We start from the raw sequence: 17,213 nt of genomic DNA, 5'->3' as shown, positions 1-17,213 counted from the left end.
CTTTCCGCTGCAGCGCATACGTCCCTCACTGATCTAAATATAATAAAATCCCATTGAGTGAAATAATGCGCTCATTTAACGCGCTCCCCGTCGCTCTCCGGCAGCATGCTCCATTTAATGTTGACGCGCAGAACAGAACAAGCCCCGCGCCTGTTAAAATAAAGCAGCACAACAGTCGGACAGCAGAAGATCAGCCATGGAGAAACAAGTGCAACAGCTTCGCACAGGCAAAGGGTGCTTTTCTTAAGTCATCTCCGCGTCACGTTCCTCTGTGGGGTCCTCAGTGTGATAAGTGCAGCTGTTGTTATTGTTGCCTTTGTAGTGCGAGAGGGGAGAGCTTTAGTTTGAGGGGCTCCGGAGAGGACTGCAGTGCCACGGACCGGCCGAAAGATGAGGCCAATAAAGCGAAGACGCCTTTGATGGGGAACTACTATGGATTAAGAGTCACTGCTTTCTCATCTCATATTAATATTATAAGATCCACAAATAACAGCTGAATATATTTAACCTACTTTTATAGTTTACATAAAATGTCTCTTGGCGTGATTTTTCTAGTTTGGTTTTCACTTTTTCTGAACCTGAAATAGAAAACCTCAGTTAAAATGTGAACAGCGTGGGACCTTTTCTAGTTATGTAATACTGAGCAGTGAAAAGCATGTTTGTGTTTGGACATCTGATCATATGTTCAGAATTCAAATGTAGGCCTATTTAATTTTATTTATCACAGAAAACAAAAAATAATAAATAAATATAACAATGGTGCACTCCAGTACACTTTCACTTATTGGTGGGAAACTGTAACATGTGGGAAACTGTAACATGTAGATGAAATAAAAAGGATGTTTGCATCAGAGGATAAATAATTCCCCTCTATTGGCATCTAGGTTGACTTGTTGAGGTGCACTCAGCTATTCTGGAGACGATTGTTGTCAAAATCACATTTGATCAAAATCAGTGAATGTCTCCTCAAGAACCGCTACCTGTGTCCAGTGTTAATACACAGCGTAGACTCTCTATACGGACATGTTGCCAATGCTAGCTACCGGTGGACCCTCTGTATCAGTTTACAATGACTAGGCTGTGTATTAACACTGGATTTTTTTACACAGACCTTGGATCGTGAGGAGATATTCACTGATTCGAACAAAAAGTGATTATGACGACAAACGTTCTCCAAAATGGCCGACTCCACCAATTTGAAATCAAAATACACAAAGGAGGAACAGAGTAACAACACAGGCGATGAATACCCAACACCAAACAACAGCAAACTGTGAGAGTATGGACCCAAATGTGTCATTTATTATCTGCAGATAACTGTACACTATCTACAGCACATCAGCCCAGAGCTTACTGTGAGCGCGTCAATCAGTTTGTTTTACCATCTCAAACATTTAGTATTCCAGCACAGAGCGTTTAGTGTCCGTCACCACAGCTACATTTCGGTGTTCAGGAACAAACCCCCCTGTAAGAATCCTATGGCTCAAACCTTAGTCTGAGCCTTTGGGGACTTGCACATGTTAACAGCAGTCACTGCTGTTCTTTATGTGACGCTGTCTGAGCTGTACACTCCTCTGTGATCACTGCAGCATCCTGCTCCTCACTGTGTGGAGCCGAGTCCAGCTCAGAGCCAGCCGTCAGCGCTGACACCCTCTGGGCCAGTCGCTCCAGAACCAAGGCAGCAGTGCTAGTGAGAGAGTGCTGAAAAGACAGGCAACAAAATAACACAACTCCTGATCAGTTATACAGTACACAAGGCAGATATGAGTAAGTCTGTTAAATTGGTGCGTACAGGAGAAATGTCCACACAGAGCGTGGCAAAGTTGAAAGCTATATAAAATGACATTTATTCTTCAAGGGCAGATCCTGGTAATTTTCTTTGGTGTTTCTTAGTGTTGTTGGACAACTTCCAAATGCTCAGCGATGGAGAATAATGCTAGAGGAATTACAAAATGGCTGAAAAACCACATTTTTATGGAGAACAACAAATGAAAAAGGCATTGTATTTAGTATAGAAGTATATGGTCATTAGTTTTTATTAGGGTTGGATCCATTTTTGTTTTCAAGCTTAAATGCTATATGCTATATGTGATGCTAGATGCATCATAAAATGGCTGAAAAACAAATGAAAGCGCATTTTTTTTCATGAGGTATTTGGTCATTAGTTTTTATTAGGGTTGCATCTGTTTTAGTTTTCAAACCTTTATGGTTCTTATGAAAACGGATTGTTTTTGACAAAACGGCACCACAGACCAAAGCAGGCAATGGGCCTATGAAATCAATCAAATCAATTCTACTGCAAATTCTTCTGGTGGCCAGTGGAGGTCAGCAATTACTTGATGCTTGTTTCAATGCAATTCTGTATTAAATAATCCCTGCGTTCCAAATAGCATGCTCTTTTTTTTTTACTATTCTATATCTACATACTACAGCTGACCATAAAGTACATAGTTTGCATGCAGTAGGCATACAATTGGGACATCGTTTTAGCTATGTATTTCAAAATCGCTCCTTGAACTTGCCTCTTACTGCTTATATAGTATATCCATCACTTTGCTGGTTGTTTTCACACGAAGGCTCGGTTGATATGGTGTTACTTCTGCTCCGCAATGGATTGTGGGTCAGAATCACTCCCAAATGTAGTAGGCCATACTGGTATTTTTACGCATTTTGTATCTGACCACATGTACTACATTGGGACATCCTAAATATTTTCCTACCATACTAAATAGATGAGAAGTATGGGCATTGGAACCCAACCAAAATACATTTTCTGAGTTCTGGAGCATACTTTAGTGTTGACTTAGTAAGCAGATGGCCTATCTATTATGCTGATACACAGAACAACAGCAGCGAGGCTGTGACCCTGACAGGAAGCTACAGTGTAGCTATTAGAGTCATAGATGAGTGTAACACAGCTTTCTGCTATGCGTACCTGTAGGATATGCAGTCCCTTCAGTGTGAGGACAGCCAGCTCTCTCAGGCCGTCGCTGGTCAGGTCTAGGTAGATGACGGACAGCAGAGGACTCTTGAAGCTCCGCCTCCAATGCAGCTCAAACTCTCCGTCTCGTTCACTCGCTGCCGGCTGGAACTTGTAACAAAGAAGCTCCTGCATGACACAAAGGCACGTAACACCGTCACCGTCAAGACGCATCAACATTACGCCGGCCATTCTTATTACACAAGGGGTCAAAGTGGTCCCAACAAATCCAGCTGTTTTTTAAAAGTTACATCAAAAAGAAAAGATGGATGTCTCCAGTGGGATCCCATGGGCTTGGCTGAGAAGTATTCCGAGACAAACTAACGCTTACTGCATGTACACAGTATTGGCAGCTTTATTGTGAAAAGAGTCCACCGTTAAAGAGGAGCTCTGACCTGCCCGTACGTTCCCAACAGCACCTCCTTCTGCCCGTCAAAATCCAGGTCAATGACCAGAGCACACAGCACCGCGTCACACTGGTCGCTCTCAGACAGGCACACCAGGCGAGACAAGCCTTGCTCCTGGACGTCCCTGAGAAGACACAGACACAGACACGCGCACGCATACACACACACACACACACACACACACACACGATAAGTCTGAAACCAAGTGATTACTACACTAAAGACTTTAAAAAAAACTTTGCTTATTCTGACCTGTAGATGACTGCCATCTCTATAGCACTGGTAACCAGGAGGTTGTAGCCTTACATGTAAAAGAAAAGACAGACAGTCAGTCAAACTATCCTTGATCTTTACCAAACACCAACATGCATAGTAAAGGCCGGACATGGGTTAAACTGCATATTCCTAAAGAGCAAAAATTAGGAAGATACAATCTGAAGATGTAACAGAACGGTAATGTACTTTTCTCTCCGCCGAGCTTGGTTTGGTAGTTCAGAGGAAACAGCAGCACTGTAGAGATTGGACTGTCAAACTGGAACCTCCAGCTCTGCAAAACCTCTGAGGAAAAACACAAATTATCATCCAGAAACACATTGGAATACTCCTTGTAGTTTGGTCTGGCTTTGCGAGACTAGAATACTCCTAACAGTATATTCATGATGACTCCATCTTGTAGTCATTATAGAAAAAGTATACAAATATACACTATTTCTAATGTGATCATGTCCGCCAGGCAGGAATTTAGGAGCAGCTTTCATACTCAAATTGACAAAATAAGAGTATGTCCTCTCACAGCTGGAACTCCATTCTATCTATCTATGCGTTTACATTACAGCATTGTGTGTGTTTGTCTCCCTCACCTGGTCCTGTCTGGTTGACCAGAGACAGTCCCACACAGCCGTTCTGACAGCCAAACGCTGAGAGCCTCTGGCCTCCAGCTATACTCAACACATCCAGCCATAGAACACTGTATGGAGACAGGGGGAAACACACAGCATTCAACACAGAGGGTTATCATCATTCATACAGTCAGCTCTGCAAATGTGTTGACAGACAGTAAGACATTTCATACCGATAGATCAGATCTATACGCAACATTGACGCTTGTCAATTTCCCACTTCCACAGTCCTTATTCCCAAGTTTTGTATCATTGCTTTACTATGTTAACACTGTTGACTCAATTCTATTTTCTGTGTATGTTGGATTTTATATTTCTGATGTCATATTTTAGGACTTTTAGTTTTCTATGTAATCACATTGTTGTGGTCGGCAGGTAGTTTCACTATTTTTCTTATGCCATCTCTATTAAACTATGCCTTAGTTACGTATATAAGATATGGATATATTAACGTGTACCTTCTCGTATAAAGAGTGTACACCCTGGCTGAGCATGAGCAACAGAATTATCTTGAGTGCATATTTGAGAATTTACTAAACTGGATTGAGCAGGGCAATCATGTAACTGAATTAAAGTATGACTTACAAGTTGCTGATGGTCTCAAATGCCCAATAACTCACCACACACACAAGCCAACATTGACAGAGAGAGAGAGAGAGAGAGCCAAAGGGACTAACTTGCTGGGCAGCTCGTGTAGTTCAGGGAAGAGTCTCTCCACCGGCTGCTCTTCAAACTGGTGCAGGGAGGCGTTCTGAGGGAAACAAGATGTCAGACAGAAGGATGCACTCATGCTGATGTTCCATGATCCATCATTAAAATGAAAGTCTCCCAAAGACATGCAAAAGTAATTACGGCCATTACAGAGAAAAAAAGAAGCTTTCCTGTAGCTTTGAACCCTTTCAATCCACCAGTGTGCTATTTGACACAACAATTAATCTGGTTGTTGTCAACTGCTGCTCCCAAGGTCAAGGACCAACTTTGAAACTCAACTTTTAATGCAATGTGGACTTTAAAGTGAACATCGACATTTCCATAGCAACTGCACAAACAGCATAGAATGAAGAAGATCAGTTGACGTGATGGATAGCTCCAATACAGCCTCTAAACAAGGGTATGACGGTTTTGATAAATGAATCTTTATGTGTTCTACTGTGTAACACACCAAGAAAGGACAATACCAGACTACTGGAAAGGATTAATACGATCAATCGATTTTAAAAAACCTAAAGAAAAAACAGAATGAAATAAATAATTAGAATAAAATGAGTAACACACATAATAACGTATGTTTACCGGTACATATACAGATAAAGAAGGCATCGATCTCTATTTTTGGTTCAGGTTTTGATCCTAATCTTATGGCACACACTGTGTTCTGACCTCTTTGTACAGGTGGATCCTCTGGTCGTGACCGCTGAGCAGAAACACTGTCTCTCTGCCTCCGTCGTCACACTGCACTCTGACACAGAGAGAGAGAAAAGGTTACCAGGGGATAGAGTTGCAGTGAGGTAAAAGTTAGTTATTTCTATAGAATTCAATATGAAGTTGACATAATACATTGTTAAGTAATTGTGATTGGAATATTGTTGGCCAGGTTATTGTGTTTTTTTTTGTTTATTTAAAAGGTGCATAGGTGCATTCTTCAGAGCAAACTTAGTAGAAATGGAATATAATATTCATGAATATGTTTTAATTAGTATATGATCACTTGAAAACATTTTTTTTTATATCTAACTAAGGAGCGGGCGGACTGCCATGTTGCACTGCCATGTATCTACAGTAGCATAGAACGGACAAACGGCCATATATGCGGAAATGCACCTGTTGTACCCAAAGAAGAAGTACTATATTCTAAATAACTAAATAAATCTTCACCTGATCACTTGATGTTGTGGAAAGACTTGAGGCAGTGGGGGATGATGCCATCGATAATAACAAGCTTATTGTCTTTGAAGGCCACATTTCCCCCGATTGGGAGGTGTTAACAAGGGAGCGTTGGCATCTAAAACTTTCACCACTAGATGACGCCAAAATATTTCTTCATTACACATTGTACCTTTAAATATATTATAATCAACAATAACAAATGGTAAATGGTAAATGGACTTGACTTATATAGCGCATTTCTAGCCGATTTTCTCAGCCCCAAAGCGCTTTACATATCTTACCACATTCACCCATTCATACACACACTCATACACCGATGGCAGTAGCTGCCATGCAAGGCGCTTTCTGAACCATCGGGAGCAATTTGGGGTTCAGTGTCTTGCCCAGGGACACTTCGACATGTGGCGGGTAGGCGGGGAATCGAACCTCCGACCCTGCACTCCAGAGGCAATCTTCCTACCCACTTCGCCACTGCCGCCCCACATGTTTAAGAAAAAAATACTTCTAGAAAGCTTGTTGAAGCGTTATTGGAGCACAATGTACTTCTTATTTATCCCATATAATTAGTTTCAAATCAGCTAGTCGCCTCATTATATTCAATTGTATATCAGATTTATCACTGACACTCCATCAAAGATCAACATGCTGTTTGAGGCCATGTTTAACAACCATAGTGGGACACTGATAAACATTTACTACATTTCTGGTACAACACATTGGGATGCAATGCGGAGTCTGTCCTCTAATGACGTCACTCTGCTGTGTTGTACTTGTCACTGTATTGTGATTTCAGTATTTTGTCCAATCTGGGATCCTGTAGGAATGGTGACTTCATCTCCCCCACACACAAACATTACAACTGATTGGTAGGGAGTCGCTTCTTGATCTGTAATCCTGAACACAACATTTCGCCTTGCAGCTTTGGCCTGCAGCGGTAGTTACCATGGAAACTGTGCTGGGTATGTACTGGAGCCATAGCTACTGCTGAATGCCTCTGCATCTAGTGTGTAGTAGTGTGTAGTAGTGTCTGTGGCTGTGTGGAGGGGACTAGTGTGTAGCAGTGTCTGTGGCTGTGTAGAGGGGACTAGTGTGTAGCAGTGTCTGTGGCTGTGTGGAGGGGACTAGTGTGTAGTAGTGTCTGTGTTTGTGTAGAGGGGACTAGTGTGTAGTAGTGTCTGTGTTTGTGTGGAGGGGACTAGTGTGTAGCAGTGTCTGTGGCTGTGATGAGGTGAACTTACTCTGTGTGGTAGAGCTGGAAGGGTGTGAACTGCAGCTCCAGATTCAGGCAACTCTCTGTTCAGACACACACATTTACATGACATGCCGTTTTATGAATGTTCCTATTCATGTTGAAATATGTATGAACTGCAGGCTTAAAGTTTATTTTGTGTGAGAAAATACTTAGTAAGTGACACGTGTCAAGTCAAGTTCTGCAATATGTGCCGAACATACAGAGGAATTGACAATATGTTTCTCTGACCCATGGTCCAAAAAGTAGAAGGATAAAAACAAAAGATAGGTAATATACAGTATATACATTCTATATAGTGCACAGAGTAAGGCACAAATAAATGATAAAGAAACCTAAATAAAAGGAAAATGTGCATTATCAAAGACATCATGGTATGTATATGTACAATATGTGCAATATACAGGAGGACTAAAGAAATGTAAAATAGGAGGAGGAGCGAGTGCCGCAAACATCAGGACACTGCTTCACTCACGTGCAATAGACTCCAGGTTGAACTCCGAGCCGGGCTCATAGTCACAGTAGATATTCAGGAACGGTGTGGCTTTGTCCCCAGAGTCCTGCAGGAGTTAAACCACCATTAACAAACGCTTCTTGAGCTGTAAGGAGTATTTACAAGCCTTAAAAGTAAATGATACACACATACCTTTACAAACGTGATGCCCACCACCAGGCCTCTTTTGGGTGGAGACTTGGTGAAGGCATCAATTGATACGATCTCTGCATCAACTAGATGAAGAGAAGACAGGATCAAGTGTCAGTCGTTACGCAGACTGCATTACCAAAAGCAATTTCCCTATTGTTATTATGCTATTATATGTTATTTTATCATGTTACTATAGCTGTATTGATTTTCAAAATAATGTTAACTTTGGTTGTAAGGCCTACATTTGTACACTCAATATCCTCAAGTGACCCAATCCCAATGACACTCTAAATTAGTATTCCCTATTGTATTCAAATTTTAGTTGGTTTAGTTAAGTTGTACATCTGTCACACATGTACTTTAGGTAGTACTTGACATGTACTTGTTTACATTGTACCACTACACACTTGTTGTAAATATAGTGTATGTGGATATAGATAAATGTTTCCTCCCCTGCACACGGTCTGAACAAACATGAATATAATATGTGTTGGACACGATACATCATACAGTGATGATATATCATACCAGAGCAAGGAAAGATACAACCCATTGAATTATACTGGTTACAAAACAATACCAAATAAAAAACCTCCAATATACGTAGTGTGTCTTTCTTTATTACTCCACAGTCAGTGTAAAGAGGATATATCCCCCATGCTCTTCACGTCTTCATTGTTGGTTATATTTTGCAGTAGCTTGCTGGTAGTTGAATTACATATCTGCACAGTGATGCAGGTATTACTTTATAACCATGTGATGTGTAGTTACCTTAGTGAACATGAAACTACAAAAATGTTGGACTATAAAAGGAAGGGAATTCATTTTATAATGTGACCATTGCTTCTCTAATTGAACCCCCATTGACCAGCCCCTGATAATAGAAAATCCAGATTTGTTTAGATTAATGTGACATTTCTAGCGAATTTCCCTTGTGAAAAATCTAGATGGGATGGGACTGTTTTATTACAGGCAGGTTTAGATCAAAGGCCTATTCCCCTTCCAGGAAGCTGGATTAACAGTATAATTAAATATTTTAATTTGTTAACAAATGTTATTTTTTTGGTTGAATTGTGAAGAACAAATTGGCATTTTATTAGTTTCCGTGATAAACTCAGTGGCATGTTTGGCTGGCAAGTGACTTTCTTGTATTAGCCTATATCTTTTCTCATAATTTCATATCACACATGATCATTCTCAATTTGCTGCTTTTAGAAAGGAGTTTGAACTACTTTTTCTAAGTAGCTTTAGTTGACCAAACTATATATTTGTCCCTAGCTTTGTTGTAGTAATTCTTCCACTGTGAAGTAATTTGAAGATAGCAAAGCTAAAGTAGCTTCCCCAACTGTCTACTCTCAGGGAGTACCTGGTATGTAGGTGAACTGCACCTCCTTGGCCACAGGTCGGATTTTGTGCTGCAGCTCTTGGTATCTGAAACACACCACCTTCCCTTTGAGCGTGGCCGCAAGCAGCTCGTGCTCCCCGGCTTGACACAGCCCGTAAATGTTGCTCTGCGACGGGAAGCGGCTGAAGCTGTCCTCCGCGAACGAGTCGGTCCCTGGTAGCATCCTGTAGGACAGTGAACGAACTAGCATAAATGCTAATGTCCAAAGTGAACGCTGTACATGGCTGCTGTGTTCCCCGACTCCTTTCACGAGAGTCAAGTAGCTCCAATTAAAAAAGCAAAAAAAAAAGTTTCAAATCATTCACTTCAATACAACTAACACCCACTACCAAGCGGCTGTTTTAGATAGGAAGTTGTAGTTTAATTTTATTATTTAAAGTGTCCGTTACTTCTCACGCTGGTATTAAAAAGCTCGAGCAATCTATCATGAAGCAAAACATCCGGGTTTGGGAGGTGCTGAGTTCATGTCTGTTGGATAATTGGGTATTGGGCTGTAATCGAACCAGTCAAGAGGAAAATACGGCCTTTCCCCAAAAAACTTTAAACTGTTGGTTTGATTTAAGTAATGCACACACTATTTCTATTACCATAAGTGGTATAACTTATTTTTTTCTGTTGTTTGTTGTTCTTTTTTGCATGGCTAGGCTTCTCATAAATTTGTCGCGAAAGTAGCTTCGTGCGTATTGCTTCTTAAGTAAAAAGTCATCACCCCTATAACAGAGTGCACCATTTTATTGTATATTTTTATTATCATTATTCTGCAATCATTTAGAAAAAGCTACGTATCAATTAATGGACTTGACAGTAAAGCACTCACCGACCTGAGGCTCTGAATCTGAATGCAGCCCTTCTGCTTCGTGTTGTAAATTGATAAGAGATTTGACTCATCACATGTGTAATACTGCCCCCTAACGGTACTGTCTATTACATCCCCAAACAAAGGCCTTGATCTTGTCTTTTTCTGCCATCAGAAGGCTTATCTTGTATGTATCCGTATGTATCTCTGCTCTTTCCTGTATTATTAACCAATCGATGTATGATCCACTCTGGCTTTATCCAAATAAAGAATTTTGGGTCTACTGTGATTTTATAAAAATACAAAGACTTATCCGATACTACAGGAGCAAACCCTTTGTTACACAAGAGTCTAGCATGGTAGTTCAAAACATGCTACGAAGCTGCATACATTTAAATGATTGTACATGTTTAAATGCAAGCAAACACATCATTGTATGTGTTGGATTAATTATAATTTAAATACATAAAAGAATATGGTTAGGAAGAAATGTTTTCATTAGAGCTTCCTATTAAGCTCAACCTTTATTCTACATCTACAACCCAGTCAGAAGTGTCACATAATGTTTGTCCAGCAGATGTCAGTGTAAAGTCACTGAATCAGTCAATGAAGTGACTGGAGGCAAGTTATATTCTGGAGAAGATGTAGAGCGGCTCACATTCGTAATGATGACAGACAATTTACATGTTCAGTCCCATTGAAATGAAACCTAACTTAATAATTGCGTGTGGTGTCTATAAGAAAGATACAATCCCAGTTTTGTCAGGAAAGCAGGTGACCGCTCTATGGCCCAAAAAATCACCAGCATGTGTCTCTGTGAAGGATATATATTGAGAGAGGGAGAAAACATACTGATTTGATTGATTAGAAATCAAAATATTTTTTTATTTCATCAGTGTGATTGTTTTCCTGTTTTAAACATCACCAATGCAACACAAACCAACTTTAATACTTCTGACAATGGCACTTAATGTAGGCTTCAGAACATTAGTATAGGCCTACTCTGTGTATTTCCCTTCAGCACCAGTCAGAGGACATAGGAGCCATTTTGCCTTTACAGGTGATGTGACTTCAGTCTTTTAAATAATCATATAGGCCTACTATTGCAGCTCTGTACTGTCTGCTCACATTCCCTCTGAGGCCATTAGAAACCAACTTATACACTGAAAACATCCGATACCGATAATTCATGTCATAGGCCTACTTATCACAGATGGTTTCCCCATAGTGGTCACTTATAGTAATAGTATAATAACTTTGTTTCGGATTTGGAGTTGTTTAGTTGAAAACAGGTATGGGACATCCAGCGGTTCACGTCTTTGAGGCAGTCTAACACAGCAGCCAGGCTTCTCGGATCGTTGGGTACATCTGTGTATCGTCAGCGTGAAAATAAACAGTATGCCGCTGGATAATGCAGCTGATTGGAAGTTTATAAATAAGAGATACAAATGGACCTAAAATGGAACCCTGCGGTACACCATAGGCTATACCTGCATGTACCGCAGGTCTATTAAACTCAGCCTAATCTCTAAGAACATTTGCAAGGAAGGAAATAAACTCAAATAAGCCTGATCTTCATAATTTTTCTCCCTGGACCAACCACAGCCATGTTGCAATGTCAACACTGTAGGATTTACATCATAGCCCATTCATCAGTTCAGTGGCCATGGTTCTTGTCATGTGACCATCCCTAAATGTTTGGTGTGTGTGTGTTTGTTTGGGTGTGTGTGTGTGTGTTTGGGCGTGTGTTTGGGCGTGTGTGTGAGTGTGGGTGCGCGCGTGTGTGTGTGTGTGTCCGGTGTGTGTTGCTGGGGTGAGGCAGACGGAGGCCAGGTCCTGAGAGCTGCTGCTCCATATTGTGACAGTTCAGAGGTGGCAGTGTGCTTCACCCCCACTTCTCCTAATACCACCTGCTAATCCATCTGCAGGATTACTGTCCACTGTAATCACTCATCCTCCACACTGACACACAAGTCACCTCAGTCCTGAGTCAGTACACACACACACACACACGCATGCACACACACAAAGACACTCTCACACACACACACACACACACACAGGCACACACGCGTGCACACACAACACACGTACATTGCATACGTTTGTATTGGCTTTAGTTTTAAATTGAATGTTATTCATGTGAATCAGGGTTAGTATCATTGTGCCGTTTTTATACGTAGGTATGATTGATCATTTTATTGAGATATTCCATTTACTGATATAATTATAATGACTTTGTTTATTTAGCACCTATACACGCAGAAATGTAATGTCCAAAGAGCTGCCCAAACCTGGATAAAATCAACATAACTGAGAGCAGAAAAACAAAAAAATTTGCTTAGAAGCTACTCTGCCCTACCGAGGCAAAATGCACTAATGCATTATTCTTATGTTTTAATAGGTTGATTATTGCCATAACAATGCAGATAGTGTACAAGTGATAGAGAGACAAATATAGTGCACTTTGTCTTTACATAATATTCAATGTATGCTTAGAGAAACAGCAGTATCCACCCACAACATGTGTTCTCTCTATGATTAAGTTTAATTAGTTTGTTTAAGATATTACCTTTAACTTTATATTAACATAATTATTATCTTGAATCACATTTTTGGCTATGCTTCTTTTTGTCAAATGACTGATAATACTAAGTGCATTGGTTAACACAAAATATTTTTTATTTTTATTGTTTTCATTTACACATTGCTATGGCATTATATTTATTAAAACACCTTCACAATGTCAGATACTCACTGGTTACATTTCAGACTAAGGTCTAAAGAAAGACATAAAGAAACCTGGTGATTCGCTTGTGACTTCTTGTACTTGTTTGGGGACATTTGTCCTGTTACCTAATATTTAAAGTAGTTTAAACATGCTCTACTTCGACAGGATTGGAATTTGGTTGTTTCTAGATCCAGAAAGCAGCCTAAGCAGCTTCATTGTGGGAAACATTAGGGACGTGTAAAAGAAAGGAAGTTGAAGATCTGCTGCTGTTAGGTCAGGTAAACAAGTAGAAGGTTGTGATCTGTCTACAAAATCTCAGTAGCTTGCAGTGTCAGAGCAGTGGTTATGCGAGCTATTTCTTTTGCAATAGTAAAAGTCCTGTCTCATTCTGAATGAGCTGGTGTTTTCATGTAGTCTTTTGAGAGAACTGCAGTAATTTAAGGCGAGACACTGCATGTGTATAAGATTTTCTTTTTTAAACGCCTGGCAACAAAAGTGAGTACACCCATAAGTGAAAATGTCCAAATTGGGCCCAAAGTGCCAATATTTTGTGTGGCCACCATTATATTCCAGCACTGCTCTAACTCTCTTGGGCATAGAGTTCACCAGAGCTTCACAGGCTGCCACTGGAATCCTCTTCCACTCATTCATGACGACATCACAGAGCTGTTGGATATTAGAGAACTTGCGCTCCTCCAACTTCCGGTTGAGGATGCCCCACAGATGCTCAATAGGGTTTAGGTCTGGAGACATGCTTGGCCAGTCCTTAACCTTAACCCTTAGCTTCTTTAGAAAGGCAGTGGTCGTTTGGAGGCGTGTTTGGGGTCGTTATCATGTTGCAATACTGCCGTGTGGCCCAGTTTACGAAGGTAGGGGATCATGCTCTGCTTCAGTATGGCACTGTACATGTTGGCATTCAGTGAACTGTAGTTCCCCAGTGCTGGCAGCACTCATGCAGCCCCAGACCATGACACTCCCACCACCATGCTTGACTTCAGACAAGACACACTTGTCTTTGTACTCCTCACCTGGTTGCCGCCCCACAACCTTGACACCATCTGAACCAAATAAGTCTATCTTGGTCTCATCAGACCAAAGGACATGGTTGCAGTAATCCTTGTCCGTAGTCTGCTTGTCTTCAGCAAACTGTTTGTGGGCTTTCCTGTGCATCATCTTTAGAAGAGGTTTCCTTCTGGGACGACAGCCATGCATACCAATTTGATGCAGTGTGTGCCGTATGGTCTGAGCACTGACAGGCTGACCCCCACCCCTTCAAGCCCTGCAGAAATGCTGGTAGTATTCATAGGTGTATTTTCCAAAGCCAACCTCTGGGTATGACGCTGAGCACGTGCACTCAACCCTCGTAAACTGGGCCGCAGGGCTGTATTGCATCTTGATAACGACCCCAAACACACCTCCAAACGACCACTGCCTTGCTAAAGAAGCTGAGGGTAAAGGTGATGGACTGGCCAAGCATGTCTCCAGACCTAAACCCTATTGAGCATCTTTGGGGCATCCTCAAATGGGAATAGAAAATCTAGTAGAGGAAGATCTTTAATGCTTTTTGGTTGAACAAAGTTTTTACAAATACATGTGATTTTGTATGGAGGGTTTGCAATGAAAGTTATGATTTGTACATGAGAGCCTGAAGCTGTTTAATGGTTCAACCAGACTGACGACTGACAGGGTAGAACTCCTCTGTAAACTGGCATGTTGCTAGCTATGGTGGGCCCCTTCGTTTACATACCAGTTTACAAAGCCTAGGCTGTGTATGTAGGGGATGGTGAGGAGATATTCACTGGTTTTGACAACAAGCGTTCCCCATAACTGCCGACTCCAACTTTAAGGTTATATCATTCTTTCAGGTTGACACATACTGTTACGTAATACAGCTGATATGAAGATACTCGAAAATGAAATATCCCTTCAATAACACAGTATATAAAGTTACAGCAAACAGTGACCCATCAATGTCCATATGAGTCCTACAGTTTCCTCTAAAGGTGTTCACCTGCAGCTTCCACCCGCTCCACGGGTCAGATTCATTGAATGTACTGTACTAGGTAAATCAGCAGGTCAGACTGGACTTAGTGGTGACGCAGCATTGATGGAACACACACACACACACACACACAAACACACACACACTGAATAGGTCATGGGTCTACTTCAGAAGGGCATGTAAGTGACATTGAAACCAACATAAGTGGTTGTGGAATATAGTGCTTGTTGGGTTGGTGGAATACACCTTGTCCTGTGTGTGTGTGTGTAGCTCCAACTGGAATCAGTCTTAACTGGACTGGATCGGAGGGCATGGTGGGGTGGGAGCTGCTCGTGGCACCTGGTTTGTACAGAGGAGATTACAGGTTGTTTTTTAGTGTGTGTGTGTGTGTGTGTGTGTGTGTGTGTGTCTGTGTGTGTCTATGTGTGTGTGTGTGTGTGTGTGTGTGTGTGTGTGTGTGCCGGGTAGAGTGAGTGATTGGGGCTGACAGCAGCCTCTGTATTGCTGGCTGGCCTGCAGATTTAGCCGACCAGTTTTAGACACTCTAATCTGGATTAACTGCAGCAGTGTGTCAATGGGAGCCTTCCCCCACCCTCTGCCCCTTCACCTGCTTCCCCTCCATCCGTCCACCTGACTCACATCCACCTGTTCTCTCTCTTCTTCCATCCCTGGGAGTTTTTTAAAGGTTCCTGTCAGCTATGTTGAACATATACACCGTTCAGTTTTAAAATAAAAGCACTTGACTGCATGGTTCTGAGTGTGTCTGTGTGTCCAGTTTGGCAGGGATTACAACAGCTCAGTCCTCTTCCCTATTTGCTGTTGCAGCTGCAGGACAAGCTGTTTCACTGCTGGGGGAACATTGCATCGCCATCATCCACGTCATCTATGCAGTGTTTATGCAATGTCCTTTTTTATTAAAAAAATATGTCATGAAAAAAGATCACACTTATAGCAGGACTTTTAAAAATCCCACCTCAGAATCCACATTTTGGTCAGCAAATGCAATGCCCCATTTTACGGTAAAAAGCAATATTTCATTATGACAGATTGCCCTAATGACAGCGAAAAATGTATTTGTAGAAACTTCTTGATAATAAAAGACAAAAGTGATTGACAAAGTAATTTGAATGATTTAAAATAACATACAGTCAAGTTCAAATTGTGATACAAAGTTCGTCATAGGCTTTCAAAACACATATGAACCTGTAATGTGCATCCCACGGCAAGCAGCAATTCTGGGGAACGCTAGTCATCAAAATCACTTTTTGTCAAAATCAGTTAATATCACCAAAACCACCTGTCCATACTGTGTGTGCGTTGAAATACAGTCCAGTGTGAATACATAGGCTCTGTAAACGGGCATGTTGCTAGCTACAGTGGGACCCTTTTGTTTACATACCAGTTTACAGAGACTAGGCTATGTAATAACACTGCATTGTTTTTCAGCGCACACACAGCTATTCACTGAATTTAACAAAAGGTGGTTTTGACAACAAGCGTTCTCCAGAATTGCTGACCCTACCCCAACTCTACTCCAACAGTATTCCATTACAACATATCTTTTAATAATAACAATGAAACAGTTATTTGTAGATCATTCTTGACAATAAAGGCGAAAAAGTGATGAAAAAATCATTTGAATGATCAAAATATTATATGGTGATAAAAGGTTTGTCAAAGGCTTTCAGAAAACATATTTACCTATAAGGTGCAACACATTGCATGCATATACACAGAGCTCCTTCTTAAGTCACAACACATATACACACATACAGTATGCAACCCATACTCATTACTAGTGAACATTCCCTCAGCACTAGTCTACAAACACAAAGAGGGCCTTTAGGTATCCCATGCATCCATTTCTATGTCAAACCGACGTGTCTCTGTAAGTTTCCATTGGGGAGGGCCACAGCTGTCTCCGTGCTAGGATCCTCTGTCCACCTTCCATTCCTCCTCTTGCTATACGTTCTCTGTCTTCTTGTCTTGTCTTGTCTTTCTTTTTTTCCCAGTTTACACAGCGTCTTCCCTCGGTCCGTGCAGTCATAGTTCCCTCCAGCTCCACCACTGACCGGATCGCTCTGTCTTTCCTCCCTTTATCTGGAGATAAGAGACTTACTTTTCAGATAAAGCATATTATGATAAATCAAATGAGCTTTGTCGGTTTTGTGCATCTGGGTGTTAGTGTGTGTGCGTTTGTGTGTGTGTGTG

General features: G+C 41.2%; 1 protein-coding gene across 1 annotated transcript; it reads right to left on the bottom strand.

Annotated features, from left to right (window-relative positions):
- Positions 1 to 1,353: 1,353 nt before the first annotated feature.
- On the bottom strand, positions 1,354 to 9,892 carry kptn (kaptin (actin binding protein)). The gene is made up of 12 exons (XM_080040559.1): positions 9,435 to 9,892; positions 8,069 to 8,151; positions 7,898 to 7,982; positions 7,412 to 7,466; positions 5,667 to 5,745; positions 4,964 to 5,037; positions 4,248 to 4,354; positions 3,850 to 3,945; positions 3,640 to 3,688; positions 3,376 to 3,511; positions 2,936 to 3,109; positions 1,354 to 1,701 (listed from the first exon to the last, which is right to left on the bottom strand). Exons 1-12 carry the CDS (start codon positions 9,661 to 9,663, stop codon positions 1,531 to 1,533), a joined length of 1,338 nt encoding a protein of 445 aa, XP_079896685.1. The 5' UTR covers positions 9,664 to 9,892; the 3' UTR covers positions 1,354 to 1,530.
- Positions 9,893 to 17,213: the final 7,321 nt, after the last annotated feature.

The sequence above is a fragment of the Ammodytes marinus genome (genome assembly GCF_949987685.1).
Source record: "Ammodytes marinus genome assembly, chromosome: 14".
NCBI lineage: Eukaryota > Metazoa > Chordata > Actinopteri > Uranoscopiformes > Ammodytidae > Ammodytes > Ammodytes marinus.
This window is presented reverse-complemented; position numbering and strand designations above follow the sequence as displayed.

Bases quoted from the DNA above. Each gene is read 5' to 3' on its own strand.
- kptn (XM_080040559.1), bottom strand. From the start codon at position 9,663: ATGCTAGTTCGTTCACTGTCCTACAGGATGCTACCAGGGACCGACTCG. The intron at 5,038-5,666 runs GTCAGAACACAG...TGTTTCCCTCAG, and splicing joins GGATCCACCTGTACAAAGAG to AACGCCTCCCTGCACCAGTT. The intron at 3,512-3,639 runs GTCAGAATAAGC...GTGTCTTCTCAG, and splicing joins GAGATGGCAGTCATCTACAG to GGACGTCCAGGAGCAAGGCT.